This window comes from Cupressus sempervirens, chromosome 2 (genome assembly GCF_028749045.1).
Source record: "Cupressus sempervirens isolate cs-2001-9-10 chromosome 2, ASM2874904v1, whole genome shotgun sequence".
Lineage (NCBI taxonomy): Eukaryota > Viridiplantae > Streptophyta > Pinopsida > Cupressales > Cupressaceae > Cupressus > Cupressus sempervirens.
Genome location: NC_143119.1, coordinates 465,743,923 through 465,760,593, shown reverse-complemented (window position 1 = coordinate 465,760,593; position 16,671 = coordinate 465,743,923). Strand labels below are relative to the sequence as shown.

Here is a 16,671-nt window from a genome sequence, read left to right as displayed (position 1 = left end):
ACTTGTGCTTTGCAGATACAAAAATTCATAATTTTATGCCAATATATAATACATAAATAAGAGTTGCTCTAATCATACTGCACCTTTTATTCAGAATGATCCACTACAGGACAATTGCTGGTTACATCTGCTACTCGATTCCAAAATTCTGATTGCGAAGATGCAGCTACACGTAACTACATTGGAATAAATATTTCTGATAGCCTCTTTGAGGTAAATCTGTAAATACTGTTACTATTCTGATGAATTCATCCATTATCAATCTGCTGTAGGGCCAATAAACTGAAAATGACTTCATAATTTTCCATACCTAGTGAAGTTCTGTTTACTCCTTAAAATAATACATACTGAAATGCTCTTATGCGTATAGGTCTACCTTGGGACACTTGTACTTTATATAAATCTTTTACAATCTGTATGTTGCTGTGAAGTTCCGATTGAATCCTCAAACACTATTCATCTTGTACATATCTGTTCACATATTCCTATCCAATTGGCTATCACCGTAACAGTAACCATATCACAACAATGACCATAGTCTTTTTATAAATAGCTTACAAGGTCTTCATGTGTCTGTTCGAGAATATTTTATCATAACATTCCTATCTTACATTGAATGAATAATCGGATAAAATGTTTTGAGTGGAGACTATAATTTGCAAAACTTTCAAGGCTCCATCAGCATCTAGCTAGAAAGTGTGAGCATTTGTAGGAGTTAATTTTCTAGAGAATAAACTAAAATCTCACGTATTACTAAGAAATGTTGATTTGCCTAGTGCTCTTACCTGAGGACAAAAAGACAAGTTTTGTTTTAAAGTTCAATTGTATTATAGAACTAAGAAAACCAATTGTTTATTTAATTTATGTTACAAGGGAGCTCCCCATATTAATTAGAAGAAAGGTACATCCTTGCACACTATTCTGTTCGTGTTGTCTTAAAAAATAAAAGTAAAATGCTAACACAAACTGACCTTAAGGAACTATGATTGGTAATGAATTGTTAGAAAACAACATATTTCTACGTTTTCCATGAGTAACACTTTTCTAAATAATTTACAGCAGACCTGCTAATAGGATGGGAGTGTTTCAAGGTTGTAACATACAATGGTTGAAAACATTCTACCATAAAGATTATAATAAATTTCCCTTAGACCATGAGGACCATAACTTTTCCTCCCAAAAGCAATTAAATGCATTTGATAGAAAACCATTCCTGAGCATGCAAAAGATTCTCAATTAGCTACGATCTTCCGAATGCAAAAGTTGAGAAACATTGTAATATAAATGCTTCCTTGTTTGCATGGCTATTGGTCTCTGGAAATTTCAAGCACCACCTACTCCACAATCACAACTAAATATGGTTCATGCATATACAACCAAAAAAATGGTTAACCCATTTTAAAATACCCAAACATGCAACACTGAAGTTCTAGAGAAAATACATACTGCTAAAAGGGCTGTGAAAGGAAGCAATGCAACAGAGCCATACATGTATCTCCTGTGATAGATAGCACCACTACAAAAGATGGCATCAAGTATGAGATTAAAATTTGCTTCATGTTCAAGTCTCATAGCATAGCATCCAAACTCTCACAGTTAGTTTGTTCATTTTCAAAAACCGAATTTAAAACTGGAGTAACAAAACACAAATAATATTTTACAAGATTGCAAGCAAATTAACCTCCCACATCATGGATGATGCTTTTGACAAGTCTACAGACAAATTGAAAACTCAAATGATGTATGTAATCAGTATTCCTTTAGTCTTCCCTTTAATTAAATAGTTAATTATATGAATTGTGTAAAACTGAATATACATTTTACTGTTATAGTGGGTGTTACCTTCTCTTTCTACAATGTGTACAACTGTGTACAGGCTGTACTATAATTTTGATTATAAATAAGTTGACAAATTATTTTTGAATATGTGTGTGTTTGTGTGTTTGAATATATGTGTGTGTGTGTGTGTGTGTGTGTGTGTGTGTGTTTGTTGAATAAATAGAAATGCATGTGTTAAAAGTAAATATACGTATTACATACATGTGTGCAATGGTGACATTAACATAACAATTCATTTTAGTTTTATGCCCACCAAGTCGAATGTCTTAAATTCAAATGCATATTAACAAGTGGCAGACTCTTGAGCTGACTTTTCTCGTTCCTTAATCCCCACTCATCTACATCTACTCCACTTCACACTTATCCCAATACATTTGCTCCCTGCCTCAAGATTATCATTTCACAATGCAGTTTCACTTCAGTACAACTGGAGATCAATCCAGCTGAACACAAGAATGACCCTCAAGTTCAAATTTTCAATTTTACTACCCCTGCCTACAGAAATTATGAGCCAACTTGGTAGATGTTTGTGGAACACCTTGCCACATCTTGGTAATTAAAGACATTGAATGTGCCATTAATATATACATAAGGATAAGAAAGAATAAGCAATGGTGGTGTTTTAACTTGTCTCATATGAGAAAACTCAAACCAGACCAATATGTGAGGTAGAATCTTTCTTCAGATTATAAAGGGAGCCTCCTTGACATCTAAGCTAACTCTAGACACACAAAAATATAGAGTTATTTACACTATAAAATACTTTCCTAGGAGATGTCACATGAACAAAATAGCTACTTGTCTTTTTGCCTCGGGTGTGAGTACAAGACTAGGAATGACTCTTGTCTCACAAATGAAAAACCCTTCCCACTAGCTAAAGCAAAGACCACTGATCAACTCCTATAGATATGTGAAATCATAAATGACTTCAACACAAGAAGACACATTATTTCAAGAGATTAACCACTGAGTTGCATACAAGGCTACCATTTACATGAGCAAAAACCTTAACGCAAAAGTTACCACCATTATTTATCTTCATTCTAATACACAAAATAGACTGCACAATAAAGCGAGAATGAGAATATTAGATGGAACAATATAAAGCGAAATAGGCATGGATTCCATTATCAATAAGAACTTCTTGTGCCCAAAGCACTTATTTATAGGTCACAAGATGTCCAATATTTTTAGACTTAGGCCAATCTTTAATTTCTCCCAGAAATCAATGTTTTAAAAAGCAAACACTTTTAGTGTGATGCCCCTGATAGAGAATAGGATTGAATAATAACTTGTGTGATAATAAAATTAAATAAATAAATTAGCAAATAAAAATAATACAATATAATCTACTATTAATATAATAATATAAAATAACCTATTACTAATATTATTAATAGTTTAATAGCCATCGCTATAATCAGTAATTCTAATACATGACTAAGGAGGCATGGTTAATATCTATAACCACAAATTATAATAAGATGATAACAGCATTTAATAGAACCCTGAAAAGTCCTGAACGGGAAGAGGCATAGGACATAGCTTACAATTGCATCATTCACTCATACTGGAATCAGCGGGATTCTGTTCCAGAGATCATCAACTCAAGAGAATCGCCTGTCAAGTATTTTGGAGTATTTCTGGGAAGAAGCTAGAAACTTATGGGAATGATGACAGAAATCCTATTCAGAAACTCCCAGTTGTGATACTGTGTGCTACAGAAACTGCATTGACACAAATCCTTCCAAAAACAGCCAAGACGAATCTCGTGTGTGGAAAATTAATAAGGTGAAGGTCGTATTATCAAAAGGAGTTGGGTGCCATTTTTCACTTTGTTTGGAGTTGTCATCAGAAAAGATATCCATGTTCACAGGTGAGTTCATACAGTCCAGTGCGCATTGAAATATGGTGGTGTTCCGAGACAAACCTGGGCACTATTCAGGTGGTTTTGAAGGCGTGCTGCTGACAAAAAACATGCTATGGATTGTGGGGGTTCTGCAATTGTTCATATTCAATAACTTTGTATTCCAGATTGCAGTATATATTCAACAATCTCTATTTTGGCATCACATTTAGTTTCTAGACCCACTAGATATCTCTGTGAACATAAAATGAAGAATATCTGCAAGTGGTGTAACAAAACATTTGTACAAGACTGAATATAGGCAAGGGACGTCACATCTATCCATTCCAAATTTGAATAATGAAAAATGACCAGCTTTGAAATGGAAGACCAAAATTTGTCATCTTTAAAATCTGCTCTACTCAACTGTAGCTTCAAAAATGATCAGTTTCAGTTCAGTTATGAATATGAATGTTTAGGGCCATGTCTATGTATGTTTCAATGTATAAAATTACTCTATCACTCAGACTAACAACCTTCACCATCATATTTGCTACCTAAAACTCTGAACTTACACTTTTGTGGAAAAATGTCTGACAATATGTAAAGGAATATAAATGGTAAATTTTGGGACAAAAACTAGTGGCGACATTATATTTAGCTTCACCTGATGCAGTATATAAATGAACTTTATTTCAATTATTTGTTCTAAAGAAAGAATAAATAAAATGATAATATAACTAAAAGTGATGTAAACATGGACCCTAGCCATCTACCTAGAAATAGAAACTCCACAAGAGCAACTGCCAAAAATAACAATTTGGCAAATGAATGCTTTCTAAGATTATGATGCAGCTCCTTGTTTTGAATCCTACCTGATTCTCTGAAGAACTTGAAACTCTAACCACCATGAGACTTATTAAATGATCTTGATGACTTGAATCTGAAACCCTTATTATGGAAACAAGACAATTCAGTGCTCATATCTAAAGGTTCTTTTGTCAAAAATTAAAGTTTTCATGAGACGCATCATCCGTTGCAATGTCCCCTTTTAGGAGAATTAGGACAGTACGTGAATTTTCACAACAGTTTGTGAGTTTCAAGTGCTATAATATGAACTATGTAATGACAAACAGCAAAATGTATTTAAAATGCAATGAATAGTAATGTATTAATGCAATTACAATGAAATGCTGATAATGCAATACGAACGTACGACTGAGTGCAATGGTGTAATGTAAATGTATGCAGATGATTTGATATATATATTTACAAGTATATTCCAAATGCCAATGGAATAATATTACAATCAAAGTCTGTAGATATCAGACCTTCAGGTGATGCTATGGTTCTCTATGTTATATACTGTTGTGAAACATGCACATTCCCTGCAGGCAGTCTCTGTTATTACTTTATAATATATGCTGCTGATGACAGGATGGTCACTGGCAATACGTTGTCTCTGATATCACTATATTATGTATGCAATCTGCAATGTTTCGAGCCATGTCTGATAAAAAGATAAATGTATGCTCAACAATGGTGCTGTGTCTGATATATGCTATTGCAATTTCTACACTTGTATACTAGAAGATTGCATCAGCAACCAATTTCTAAAATATATAATCAATCAATCACACTTTCATCTCATGAGATGGAATATATTTACATGTCTAACTAGATGCATTGTAGAGTCGTGTCAGCTGATGTTATTAGCTAACACCGCAAATGATATAATATACATAACATGATCAAGTGCCAAGCATTGTCAAGGCACGATCATGACAAAATCGCAAGTGATTGAAAATGATCAAGTGTCAATAATTTTCAGAGCACAATCAATGAGGCAGGTTATGACAGTCACCCCCCCCTAGAGTTGCCCACAGCATCTTTAGATTAGGATATTTAAGTATGAGCTCATTCTCCCAGGTGGCATTCTCTTCAAGTAGATTTTGCCACTTGACTAAGTACTTGATCTGAAGAGCAATTTGACACAAGGAGGGATGAAATAACTAGGGCCAAAGGCACACCCAGTTATCCAAGCCACCTGCAAGAATAAACACAGCGGAAAACAGCACAAGGAACAGCAACCAAAGGAGATAGAAGAGTCACAATGCTTTATAGATTCATCAAATCGTCAATATACATGCCCAGCTGTAAGGCCTTCTAGGTTAAGGCCAACATTACAATTCAGGGTTCAACCTTCGATCATAAACTTTGCATTCCAACTTTACTTCTGCTCTTCATCATCTACTATCCTTACTACCTCTCCAAGACTCTACCCAAGACCGCTTTAAATACATGCATGGCCACAAGTCGACCTGTTGCAAATACCAACTAAATAAACCCTTACATTAAATGCAAACCAAGCCACAAGTCGGCTCAAACAAATATACATCACGAAATTAAATAAGAAAGGTCAGCCCAAACTTAACTAGACACAGACAACTCCATCAAAGAAGACCCAAACAAAAATTGGCACTCGATAGGCTAGGCACATATACAAACTCAGCAACCAAAGAGCACTCGGCATCAATTGCGAACTTAGCAACCAAAGCGAACTCAGCAACAACTGCGATCTTGGTAACAATTGGGAACTCAACAACCAAAGAGAACTCGGCATCAACTGCGAACTCAACAACCAAGTGAACTCGACAACAACTAAGGAGCTCGGCAATGCAAAGCATTGCAATTCGGCAGCAACTAAGGACAAACATGCAGGATAGCAATGCAACCCAGGATGCTCCTACATTAGACAACCGAGGTTGAAAGAAATGATTCTCCCGAATCATTGAGATGTCACAAACTGAGCTGAAGTCAACTCAAATTGGGAAATTGATGTAGCATCTTCAACTCGTCTATTTTTCCACTTCACCAAGTACTCATAATAATCTTTTCCTCTTGTGCTCTTACTAATTTTATGATCCAATACCTGTTCAACCTCTTCAATTTGCTTCTTAGGATAATCATCTGATACAACAACTTCATCATCTGACTCATGGTATTTATACAAATCAACAACATTGAATATAGGAGATACATTCATGTCATCAAGTAACTCAACTTCATAAGCATTCCCACTATCAAACTTTCTCAAGATCTTACAAGGTCCAAACTTCATCTTCAACTTATTGTATGTTCCAACAGGAAATCTTCCTCTCTTCAAATGAACCATTACCTCATCTCCAATCTCAAAAACATGATGTCTTTTAGACTTATCAGCATTCTCCTTATACTTCAGATTACTTCACTCCAACCTCAGCTTTACTTCCTTATGCAAAGAATCCATAAAATCGGCAAATTCTTCCCCTACGGCACTTCTCTTTTCTTCACCAGCAACATCCCTTAACTCTGATATACCTCTAGGCTGCAATCTAATAACAATCTCAAAAGGTGTTTTCCCTGTACTCCTATTCACACAATTATTATATGCAAACTCAGCTTGTGCCAATACCACTTCCCGATTATATGGTCTATCTCCAACTAAACATCTCAGAAAATTACCCAAGCTTCTATTCACAACCTTTGTCTGTCCATCTATCTGTGGATGGAATTTAGAACTAAACTTCAACTTAGTACCCATCTTCTTCCACAACGTTTTCCAAAAGTAACCAGAAAACTTACTGTCTCTTTCAGAAATAATACTTCTTGGTAATCCATGCAATCTAACAATATCTTTGAAGAAAAGTTCAGCAACATGTTCAACATCTGATGTCTTCTTACAAAATATAGAATCATACCCTTTCATTGTCTTAGGTAATCCAAGAACAAAATCCATACTGATGTCAGTCCAAGGTTTCTCGGGAACAGAAAGAGGTGTATACAATCTAGTATTCTAACTTACTCCTTTTGCAACTTAACAAACTTCACAACTCTTTACAAAATTTTGAAAATTCTTATACATTTGTGGCCAATAATACTTATCCTTCGTCAAACTCAATGTCTTATCAATTCCAAAATGTCCAGCCAATCCACCACTATGCTTTTCTTTGATCAAAATAACTCTCATAGAACTTCTAGGGATACACAACTGAATTCCTTTGAACAACATACCTTCTTGAATAAAATACTAATCAAACTTATATGATTTGTTAGATTTGTTGCTCTGCACTCTCTCCACGCCTCAAAAAAATCAAGGTCAATATCATACAACTCTTTCATTTCATCAAAACCAAGAACTTCAACTTTCATCTTGGTCAAAAAAGAACATCTTTTGCTTAATGCATCAACAACTGGGTTAGTGGCTCCACTTTTATGCTTAATCACAAATGTGAAACTCTACAAGTACTCAACCCATTTCATATGTCTCTGATTCAATTTTTGATAACTTCCCAAGCACTATAAAGCTTTAAAATTAGTATACAACACAAACTCCTTAGGAATCAAATAATGTCTCCACTTCTTCAAGGCTTGAACAATAGCATAAAACTCTTGATCATACACAGAATATTTCCTTTTAGCATCATTCAACATCTCACTAAAGAAAGCAACAGGTTTACCTTCTTAACTCAATACAACGCCTATTGCACTACCACTTGCATCACATTCAACTTGAAGTACCTTATTAAAATCAAGCAAAGCCAATACAGGTAACTCAGCAACCTTTTGTTTCAAAGTCTTAAAACTCTTATCAGCTCCATGTGTCCACTTGAGATCCTTTTTATCTCCATTGTCCCAATCATGGCATTACAAACAGAACTGAAATTCTTTATAAACTTTCTATAAATACTAGCCAAACCATGAAATGGTCTTACCTCACCCACATTCTCAGGTGTAGGCCACTCCAAAATTGCTTTAACCTTCTCAAGATCTATTCTCAAACCATCAGCTGAAATCATAAATCATAAATACACAATCTCCTCTTGCATAAAAGAACACTTCTTCAAGTTAATCATCAACTTTTCCTCTTTCAATCTCTGCAATACTTGTCTAACATGCTCAAGATGTTCTTCCTTAATCTTACTGGATATCAGAATATCATCTAAATAAACAATCACAAACTTGTCCAAAAATCTTTTGAGAACTTCATTCATCAACCTCATGAAAGTACTAGGTGCATTAGTCAAACCAAAAGGCATAACCAACCATTCATACAAACCATCTTTTCTCTTAAAAGCAATCTTCCATTCATCACCTTCTCTGATTCTGATCTAATGATAACCACTCTTCAAATCAACCTTGGTAAAATACTTTGCTCCACTCAAACAATCAATTATGTCATCCATCCTCGGCATAGGAAACTATATTTCATTGTGATCTTGTTAATAGCTCTGGAATCAGTACACATCCTCCATTCTCCATTCTTCTTAGGTGCTAGTACAACAGGTGCAACACATAGACTCAAACTTTCTCTAATCAAATCCTTCTGCAATAATTCATGCACTTGTCTATTGACTTCTTCATTCTCAGTAGGTGTCAATCTATATGGTGCTTTGTTCAGCAAACTAGCTCTAAGAATCAGATCCATACAATGACTTATACTCCTTACTGGTGGTAAACCATCAGGTATATCTTCTGCAACAATTTCTTTACACTCATTCAGCAAATTGGCAATTTCCACTGGCACTCGGTCAAATGCTACTAATTTATGTTGTCACTCAATTGCTACTGATTGGTACTCGGTTAACATTTTTCTCTGATACTCGGTTGCTACTGGCACAACTCAGTCTCCTAAGAATTATGGCAAAACAAACTTGGTTCCTTGTTACTTCTTTTTCAAATTTCTTTTCATTAACCATGCAAATTCTCACAGGTAGTACAATTAACCTCATCTCGACTCTCAATCAAAGGCAACAATATTTGTTTTCTCCCATTCACCCAAAGAGTATATTGATTCAATCTTCCATCTTGTATAGCATATCTATCATATTGCTAAGGTCTACCCAACAAAATATGACAACAATCCATAGGCATAATATTACATAGAACTTCATCAAAATAATGTCCAATCTTGAACTTCACAATACATTGTTCACTTACCAATATCTTATGCTCATCTTTGATCCATGAAACATGATAGGGTTATGCTTCAGCCTCTACAATTGCAACTTTGTAACCAATTCCTCTAATGCCAAATTTGTAGAACTTCCACTATCAATGATCACCTTGCAACATTTTCCAACCATCTTACATCTGGTGTTGAAAAGACTTCTCCTTAGGACAAGTTCCTCATCGCTTTGCTTATTACATAAGGTTCTTCTCACCATCAAATTTTCTCCAGCCTCAACTCCACTTGGTGAACCCTCAGTGTCTCCTTGAACCACAGCATTTATGTTGCCTACTTTCAAAGGATCTGCATTTAAAGGATTTGTGCCCTTCTTTACCACATCTGAAACAATTGTCATGAAAACCACCTCTAGAATAAGAATTACCTCTTCCATGGTAAGAACTAGTACCTCGGTAAAAATCACCACCTCTCCACTCGGCCTTGCCTTTATCATCATTCTTCCATTCAAATTTGCCCTTATATTGCGTAGAAATGTTAGATCTACCACCTTCTCCATAAGATCTACCTCTGCCTCTCTGGAATCTACCACCTATACCTTTGTCTTTATTCATGCTTCTTTTTCAAGATCTCCTCAGCTTTCAAGGCATATTGGTATGCTTCTTCCACACTTTCCAATTTCACAAAACTAATCTCATCTTGAATTCGAGATCTTAATCCATTCAAACGCCTAGCAATTTTCTCAACATCATCATCCACATGTCCAAATCTTATGTCCAATCTATAGAATTCCTCAGCATTCTCCTTCATAGTCATGTCTCTTTGTCTCAAATTTTGCATGATTCTCTACAAAGCAGAAAGGAACTTGTTCTTCACCTTGTTTACCATTTTTGGCCAAGTTTTGATCTTCTCCTTTCCTCACCTTTGTCTATCAATTTGCAAATGCTCCCACCACAGTTGGGCATGACCTTTCAAGCTGGTAACTACAATTTTCACCTAACTATTATCAAGAGTATTTTCATACTCAAAGAATTTATCCATATCAAAGATCCAATCCAATACAGCATTGGTGTCCAATTTCCCACCATAAGGAACAACTTCTACAGCAGGCTTTGAATGTGTCCTAGACAGTACTCTCAACAATCTTGCTTCATCTTGATCTTCTTCAGGGTCTGAATTAGGGTTTGGTGCTACTGCTTCATCATCACTCACATCATCAAGATGTGCTCCTCTGCTCTGGCTTGTCTCCACAACATCTAATTTGGCTACAATTTGTCTCAATGTATCCAAAATGGCATTATCAGTATTTCCTATACCTCAAACCATCTTTACAATCAGGTTACTGCAAGATCGTAACCCTCTGCAAGTTGTAAGTCAAATCCTCAAATCTGCTACCCCACAACCAAATCAATTTAGGGTTCTACACGATCCAATCTGCATAAGGACGAACCTCAAGCTCTGATACCACCTGAAGCAAGGAGTGATGAAATAACGAGGGCCAAAGGCACACCCAGCTATCCAAGCCACCTGCAAGAGTAAACACAACGGAAAACAGCACAAGGAACAAAAAACAAAGGAGATAGAAGAGTCACAATGCTTTATAGATTCATCAAATCATCAATATACATGCCTAGCTGTAAGGCCTTTTGGGTTACGGCCAACATTACAATTCAAGCTTCAACCTTCGATCATAAACTTCGCATTCCAACTTTACTTCTGCTCTTCGTCATCTACTATCCTTACTACCTCTCCAAGACTCTACCCAAGACCCCTTTAAATATATGCACGGCCACAACTCGGCCTATTACAAATACCAACTAAATAAACCCTTACATTAAATGCAAACCAAGCCACAAGTCGGCTCGAACAAATATACATCACGAAATTAAATAAGGTCAGCCCACACTGGAACCAAACATAGAGCACTCGATCAAAGAAGACCCAAACAAAAACTAGCACTCAGTAGGCTCAGCACATACACAAACTTGGCAACAAAAGAGCACTTGGCATCAACTATGAACTCGGCAACCAAAGCGAACTTGGCAACGATTGCAAACTCGACAACCAAAGAGAACTCGGCATCAACTGTGAACTCGACAACAACTAAGGAGCTCGGCAATGCAAAGCACTGCAATGCGGCAACAACTAAGGACAAACATGCAGGATAGCAATGCAACCCAGGATGCTCCTGCGTCAATATATTTCCATTATAATCAAGAGGGGGAAGATTAGAAGAAATCTTGTCATGATTCCCCAAAGCTCTTTTTAGAAAGGATACATGGAAGACATTATGGATCCTGCTTTCTTTCGGTAGGTTGAGAGCATATGCTACTTCCTCAACCTTCTTTATTATTTCGTAGGCACCGTAGAATTGAGGTTGTAGCTTTTCAACACAACTTCTCTCAAGTGTGGGTTGTCCATAAGGTTGTAAATGGAGATAAATCTTATCACCAACTTCGAAGCTCTGTTCAATGATTTTCTTGTCTACATAAATTTTGTGTTGGTTTTGTGCCTAATGTAAATTGTCCTTGAGAACTTTCAATGTGTAATGGCTTTCTTATATCTAGTCTTTTGCAACCGTAACTATAGGACCATCATGATTGGGCATACATTTGCCAAACTGTACACCACAGTGCTCGACACTATCTTATCCAGGGAGCTCAACCATCAACATTGTCGGACTAGGGGACACGCCACTTTTCAAACTGATTTCCAAACCATAGACCATATTTGAACTTTGTGGACTATCATTTAGGAGGCTCAACACCGCTTGGCGAAAGTCTATTGCTGCTTTGTAGACTTTTGTAAAGCGTTGGATTTTGTTTTCACCATGGCCATCTTTCAGGGACATAGGGATATTGGGATTTCTAAGGTTCTTTTGACAGCTATCATGAGACTGTATGAGTGTATTGTGGGCAAGTTCAAGACTCCTCAAGGGTTTTCAGACCATATTCAAAGCACTATCAGGGTGAAGTAGGGCTGCCCTCTCTCCCCTACACTCTTTGGTATCTACATAGATGAGTTGGAGACTTTCCTCCCAAACTTGTCGCTCCCTGTTGATGGATGTTACTTACACCAGAATTTAATCTTCATCTTGTTGTTTGCAGATGATGTGGTTCTTTGGGCTTCCTCCCCAGAGGTCTTTACTATCTTCTTGATGAGTCAGCCTCTTTTTGTGACTCCTAGCAGATGGTGGTGAACTAGGGTAAGACCCAAGTGATGGCCTTCAAGTACTTGAACACCTCGCATTCCCACTTTTACTTTCAAGGTAAGGAGATTGAGATCACTTCCTACTATGCTGACCTGGAGCTTAAGTTCTCTGGGCCCCGCTTCCATTCGGGACTTGTTATGCAACCCCGAGTGAATAAGGGGGTCGGCTCCCTGGCTATGCTTGAGAGATAGTGCTTTAGACATCACTTTCTAGACACCATGACCAAGATGTCCCTTCAAGACTCTTTGATCAAAATAATTAATTATTTCATTCTCAATTTTTTTGGAATTTTTCTTGCAATCTTGCTCTCTTTTCCAAACCCAACTAGGGTTTTTCATGGTCATTGCATCTCTGAAAATCACACCCTAGTTCTAGAATCCATCTAAGTTTATTTGCCCTCATTTCGTTTATGGTAATGTTCCTTGAACACTTTGCAGTCAATTTTTGTTCTTCCACGACCAATTTGTAGCCATCTTTGAGATCGCACAGCATCATTCTTAGCTTCATTTTCTTGCAAAGCCCAAGCAACAAGATTTTCAACCATTTCTTGGTTTGAATGGTTCTATATCCAGTCATTTGTTGTTTATCGTCAAGCCTCTACTTCCACAACACTATTTGCAAGATTTTGTGGCATTTGTGATTGTTTTTTCCAGCCCTCAATCTTCTCCAACTTCGTGTCAGACATTTTTGTCACCAATTTTTGCTTGGATGACTTGAACCACTTGTGATTTCAAGGTTTTTTTGCATTGCCCCTTTACAAATCTTCAAATGAGTGGTTAGGGTTGTTAATGTTTTGTAGCTTCTTTCGGATTAAACTTATTGAATATATATATAAGAGTTATTATCACATTCTTAATCATAATAAACATATGTTATTTATAACTAATGGGAGTTGAAGAGACATGCCTCTATGGAGACATGCCTCTTAAATGTCATATACATATGCCTTGAGAATGTAATTTGGAACACACAAAAATTACAACAGTGTTAGTACATTTACATCTTCCATGAAAATTTCAACATGATATCAGAGCTGATTCAATCTCTTGGGATAAAAGATTTAAGAAAAATTAATGTCTATAATGATCTTCTATACCTGAATTTATGTGATTGTTGCCACAATAGATGTATTCACCCACATTAAATCAAGATATGGCTAAATGATTTGTCCCATTTGCAGCATACAGCAAACAGTCTAAGTGGGTAAAGTAGGCATGATCATTCCACCTTGTCTATGTTAGTGAACGGTTTTCCCTCTTAAAAATATGATATGAAAAATGAAGAATAAGAAAAACTTTCACCATGATTGAGTTCCCTTGATTGAACTCTCTGTGTTTCAAGGCACAGCTCCCTCCTTAAATAATGAACAATAATTTCCTTTATTTCAAAAGAATTGAACAAGAAGAGATATTTTACTAAAAAGAACTACAGCTGCAAAAACTCTTTTCCATATCTATTTAAAAGTATTGTGAAATCATTGTTGGTTCAATGTTAAGCCAAAAGACTTTATCAAATGGATAATATGTATTTTGAACAAAAAGCAATTGATTCAACTGAATAAGACTAATTTAGAACCATTTACTATTCAACACAAGCATTTATCACAACCAAGAAATCATTCCTTAAGAAACGAATCAAGATTGCCCAAAACCATACGATCTTAAGTAACAAACGATGTGTCGCAAGAACCAAAAAGGATTTATGTTTCTATTCCTTCCTTCGAATAAATAGCACCAAAAAAATGGTTCAGTCTGAACCTGCCTTAACAACTTAAGTTCTTATAGCAGCATTACCAAAGTATTGATACCAAAAACATTAAAAGTCTTACAATATATAGCCATGCAAGGATTAGGAAAAACAGTTATGAAACTGACTCCAGCCGGAGTTGATAAAGCTGATCTTAGAACTGAAAGAAACTAACTTAGGAAACTAAAATATTAACTGGCCAAAGCCCTAGTTCTAAGCTGAGCACATGTGGCATTGACTGGATTGTCATGTTGTCCCTGTCAATAGATGCTTGCCTCCTGCATCTTTCCATTCTTTGTAGGCAACCTCGAAATCAATGATTCCTTTTGCTGTGCGATTCCCAGTTGTTTTGTCCCCAGCTGCCAGATGATGATGACTTAGTGAGCATGCTCCAGCTTTTTATTCTACATAATCAAATGATCATCACTAATTATGATCATTGAATCCGTTTGGGCAGTGACGGTGAAGCTCGCAATAGAGACTTCTTTGGTGTCTTTTAGAGCTCGCAACTTATCTTGACAAGTTGCTTTTATTTCCTTCAAGTTCTTATTAAGTTGATCCTTGTTGCCTGAGATTTTGACGTCAATGCACTTCACATCATTATCTAGAATCTGCTTTAGACAATCAAGCTCTTTAACCAATTCTAAACACTCCTCTAAGCATTGCTCAATAACCATATTTCTCCATTCCAGGTTAGTTCTAGAGACAAAAGAAGTCTACGTCTACGTCAGAGTTCTTTTTTTCCATCACAAACTTATCTGCCCCATACTCTTCAACTTCTATGATGTGAGCTACAAAATCCCATTTTTCCTTTTTTGCGGCCCACGCACCAAGCTTTGGTTCCAAATTGATCATCATTTGTTTAACTTTTACCTTCATTTTGGCTACACGAGTGATGTAGCTAACTTCACCAGAAACCACAGATTCAAGCCATTCATCAAATGCCCGACAGACTGATTTATCTCTTTTTACTTGGTCAATGAATTGTTGGTTGGTCAATGAATTGCTAGTTAGCTAGAGAAGTCACATCGACCATGGAAGTGGCTTGAGGTTGGCATTCAACTTCCGCATTCTATAAGGTATGGATGTATTCTGCCAACAAACGGATAGATTATTTCAACTCTTTCTTCTCCTTCCAGTCTTTCCAGATGCGACTAGTGACCCTAGCGTGTCCTACATCCAAGATTTTCATATCCACGGCTCTAGAAGCTAGCCTGAGAACCTTTTTCTCTATAGTGTAATCTTGGGGTGTAATGTTATCCAAAGTTTTATCTTTGGCAGGTTTAAATACATCGGCAACCCAACCCCCTACCTACTCATCAACCTCTAGTATGGTTTCTATCTTTGGCTTTTTGACTTTAGGCATTTTTTTCCCAACCATATCCTCCATTGAGATTCTTACTAGCACTATACTTCTTTTCTTGTTCACTGATAAGTCAAACCAATTTGGCGCTAAGGAAGTGCCCTTGGATGGAGGGGTTTGTAAAATAGGGGAGGCAATACTAGTAATCATCAAGCCTGGAGCATTGACATCACCTGTTGGCTGCTGATCACCTTGATCCATGACTTCTTGTACTCTCTCTCCAAAGGATTCAACCACAACCTCGAATTCAATTCAGTCTATATTAGTATCTTCCACAATAGCTCTTTGGGCCTTTTCTTTCTTAGTGAGAGAGCGGGTTAACCTTGTTGGTCTTGAAGGTTGAACTGTACTTTGAACTTCGGGTTCTACTTCAACTTCAAGGTTAAAAATACCTGCAGAGGAAAAGGTGACACCTTTATCTACATTATGAATAGGCAGAAGTGAACTAGAGCTAATGAAAGTTTCTCAAGGCGTTTGTTTTGAATCTCTCATCTTAGCCTTCTTTTTCTCTTTTAACCAATTTTTAGTTCTTTCAATAACTGGGTCTATCCCGGTCTGCAGGTCATCTTCCTCAGGAGAATCCCAGTCTATTTTTGGCAAAGGAAAGGCTTCAACCTAGACTATATAGAAAACGTCAACAACTTCTTCATATTTGTCTTCCTTCACACCTCTTATATTCATATGGAGTTTATATTCTTTTGTCTGTTTCAAAGTAAGCTTAG

The 16,671-nt window shown here is 36.5% G+C and overlaps 1 protein-coding gene across 8 annotated transcripts in view; it reads right to left on the bottom strand.

Annotated features, from left to right (window-relative positions):
* Window positions 1-16,671, bottom strand: part of LOC149573062 (K+-H+ exchange-like protein) — a 177,473-nt gene that overhangs the window by 62,659 nt on the left and 98,143 nt on the right. For 6 of the 8 annotated variants that reach the window (XM_089814236.1, XM_089814237.1, XM_089814234.1 and 3 more), the window contains one exon: window positions 1,447-1,516. The exons of the other annotated variants lie outside the window; for them this stretch is intronic. In XM_089814236.1, the coding sequence (XP_089670362.1) occupies window positions 1,447-1,516 (70 nt within the window). The remainder of the gene's footprint in view (window positions 1-1,446; window positions 1,517-16,671) is intronic. 8 annotated transcript variants of the gene reach the window in all.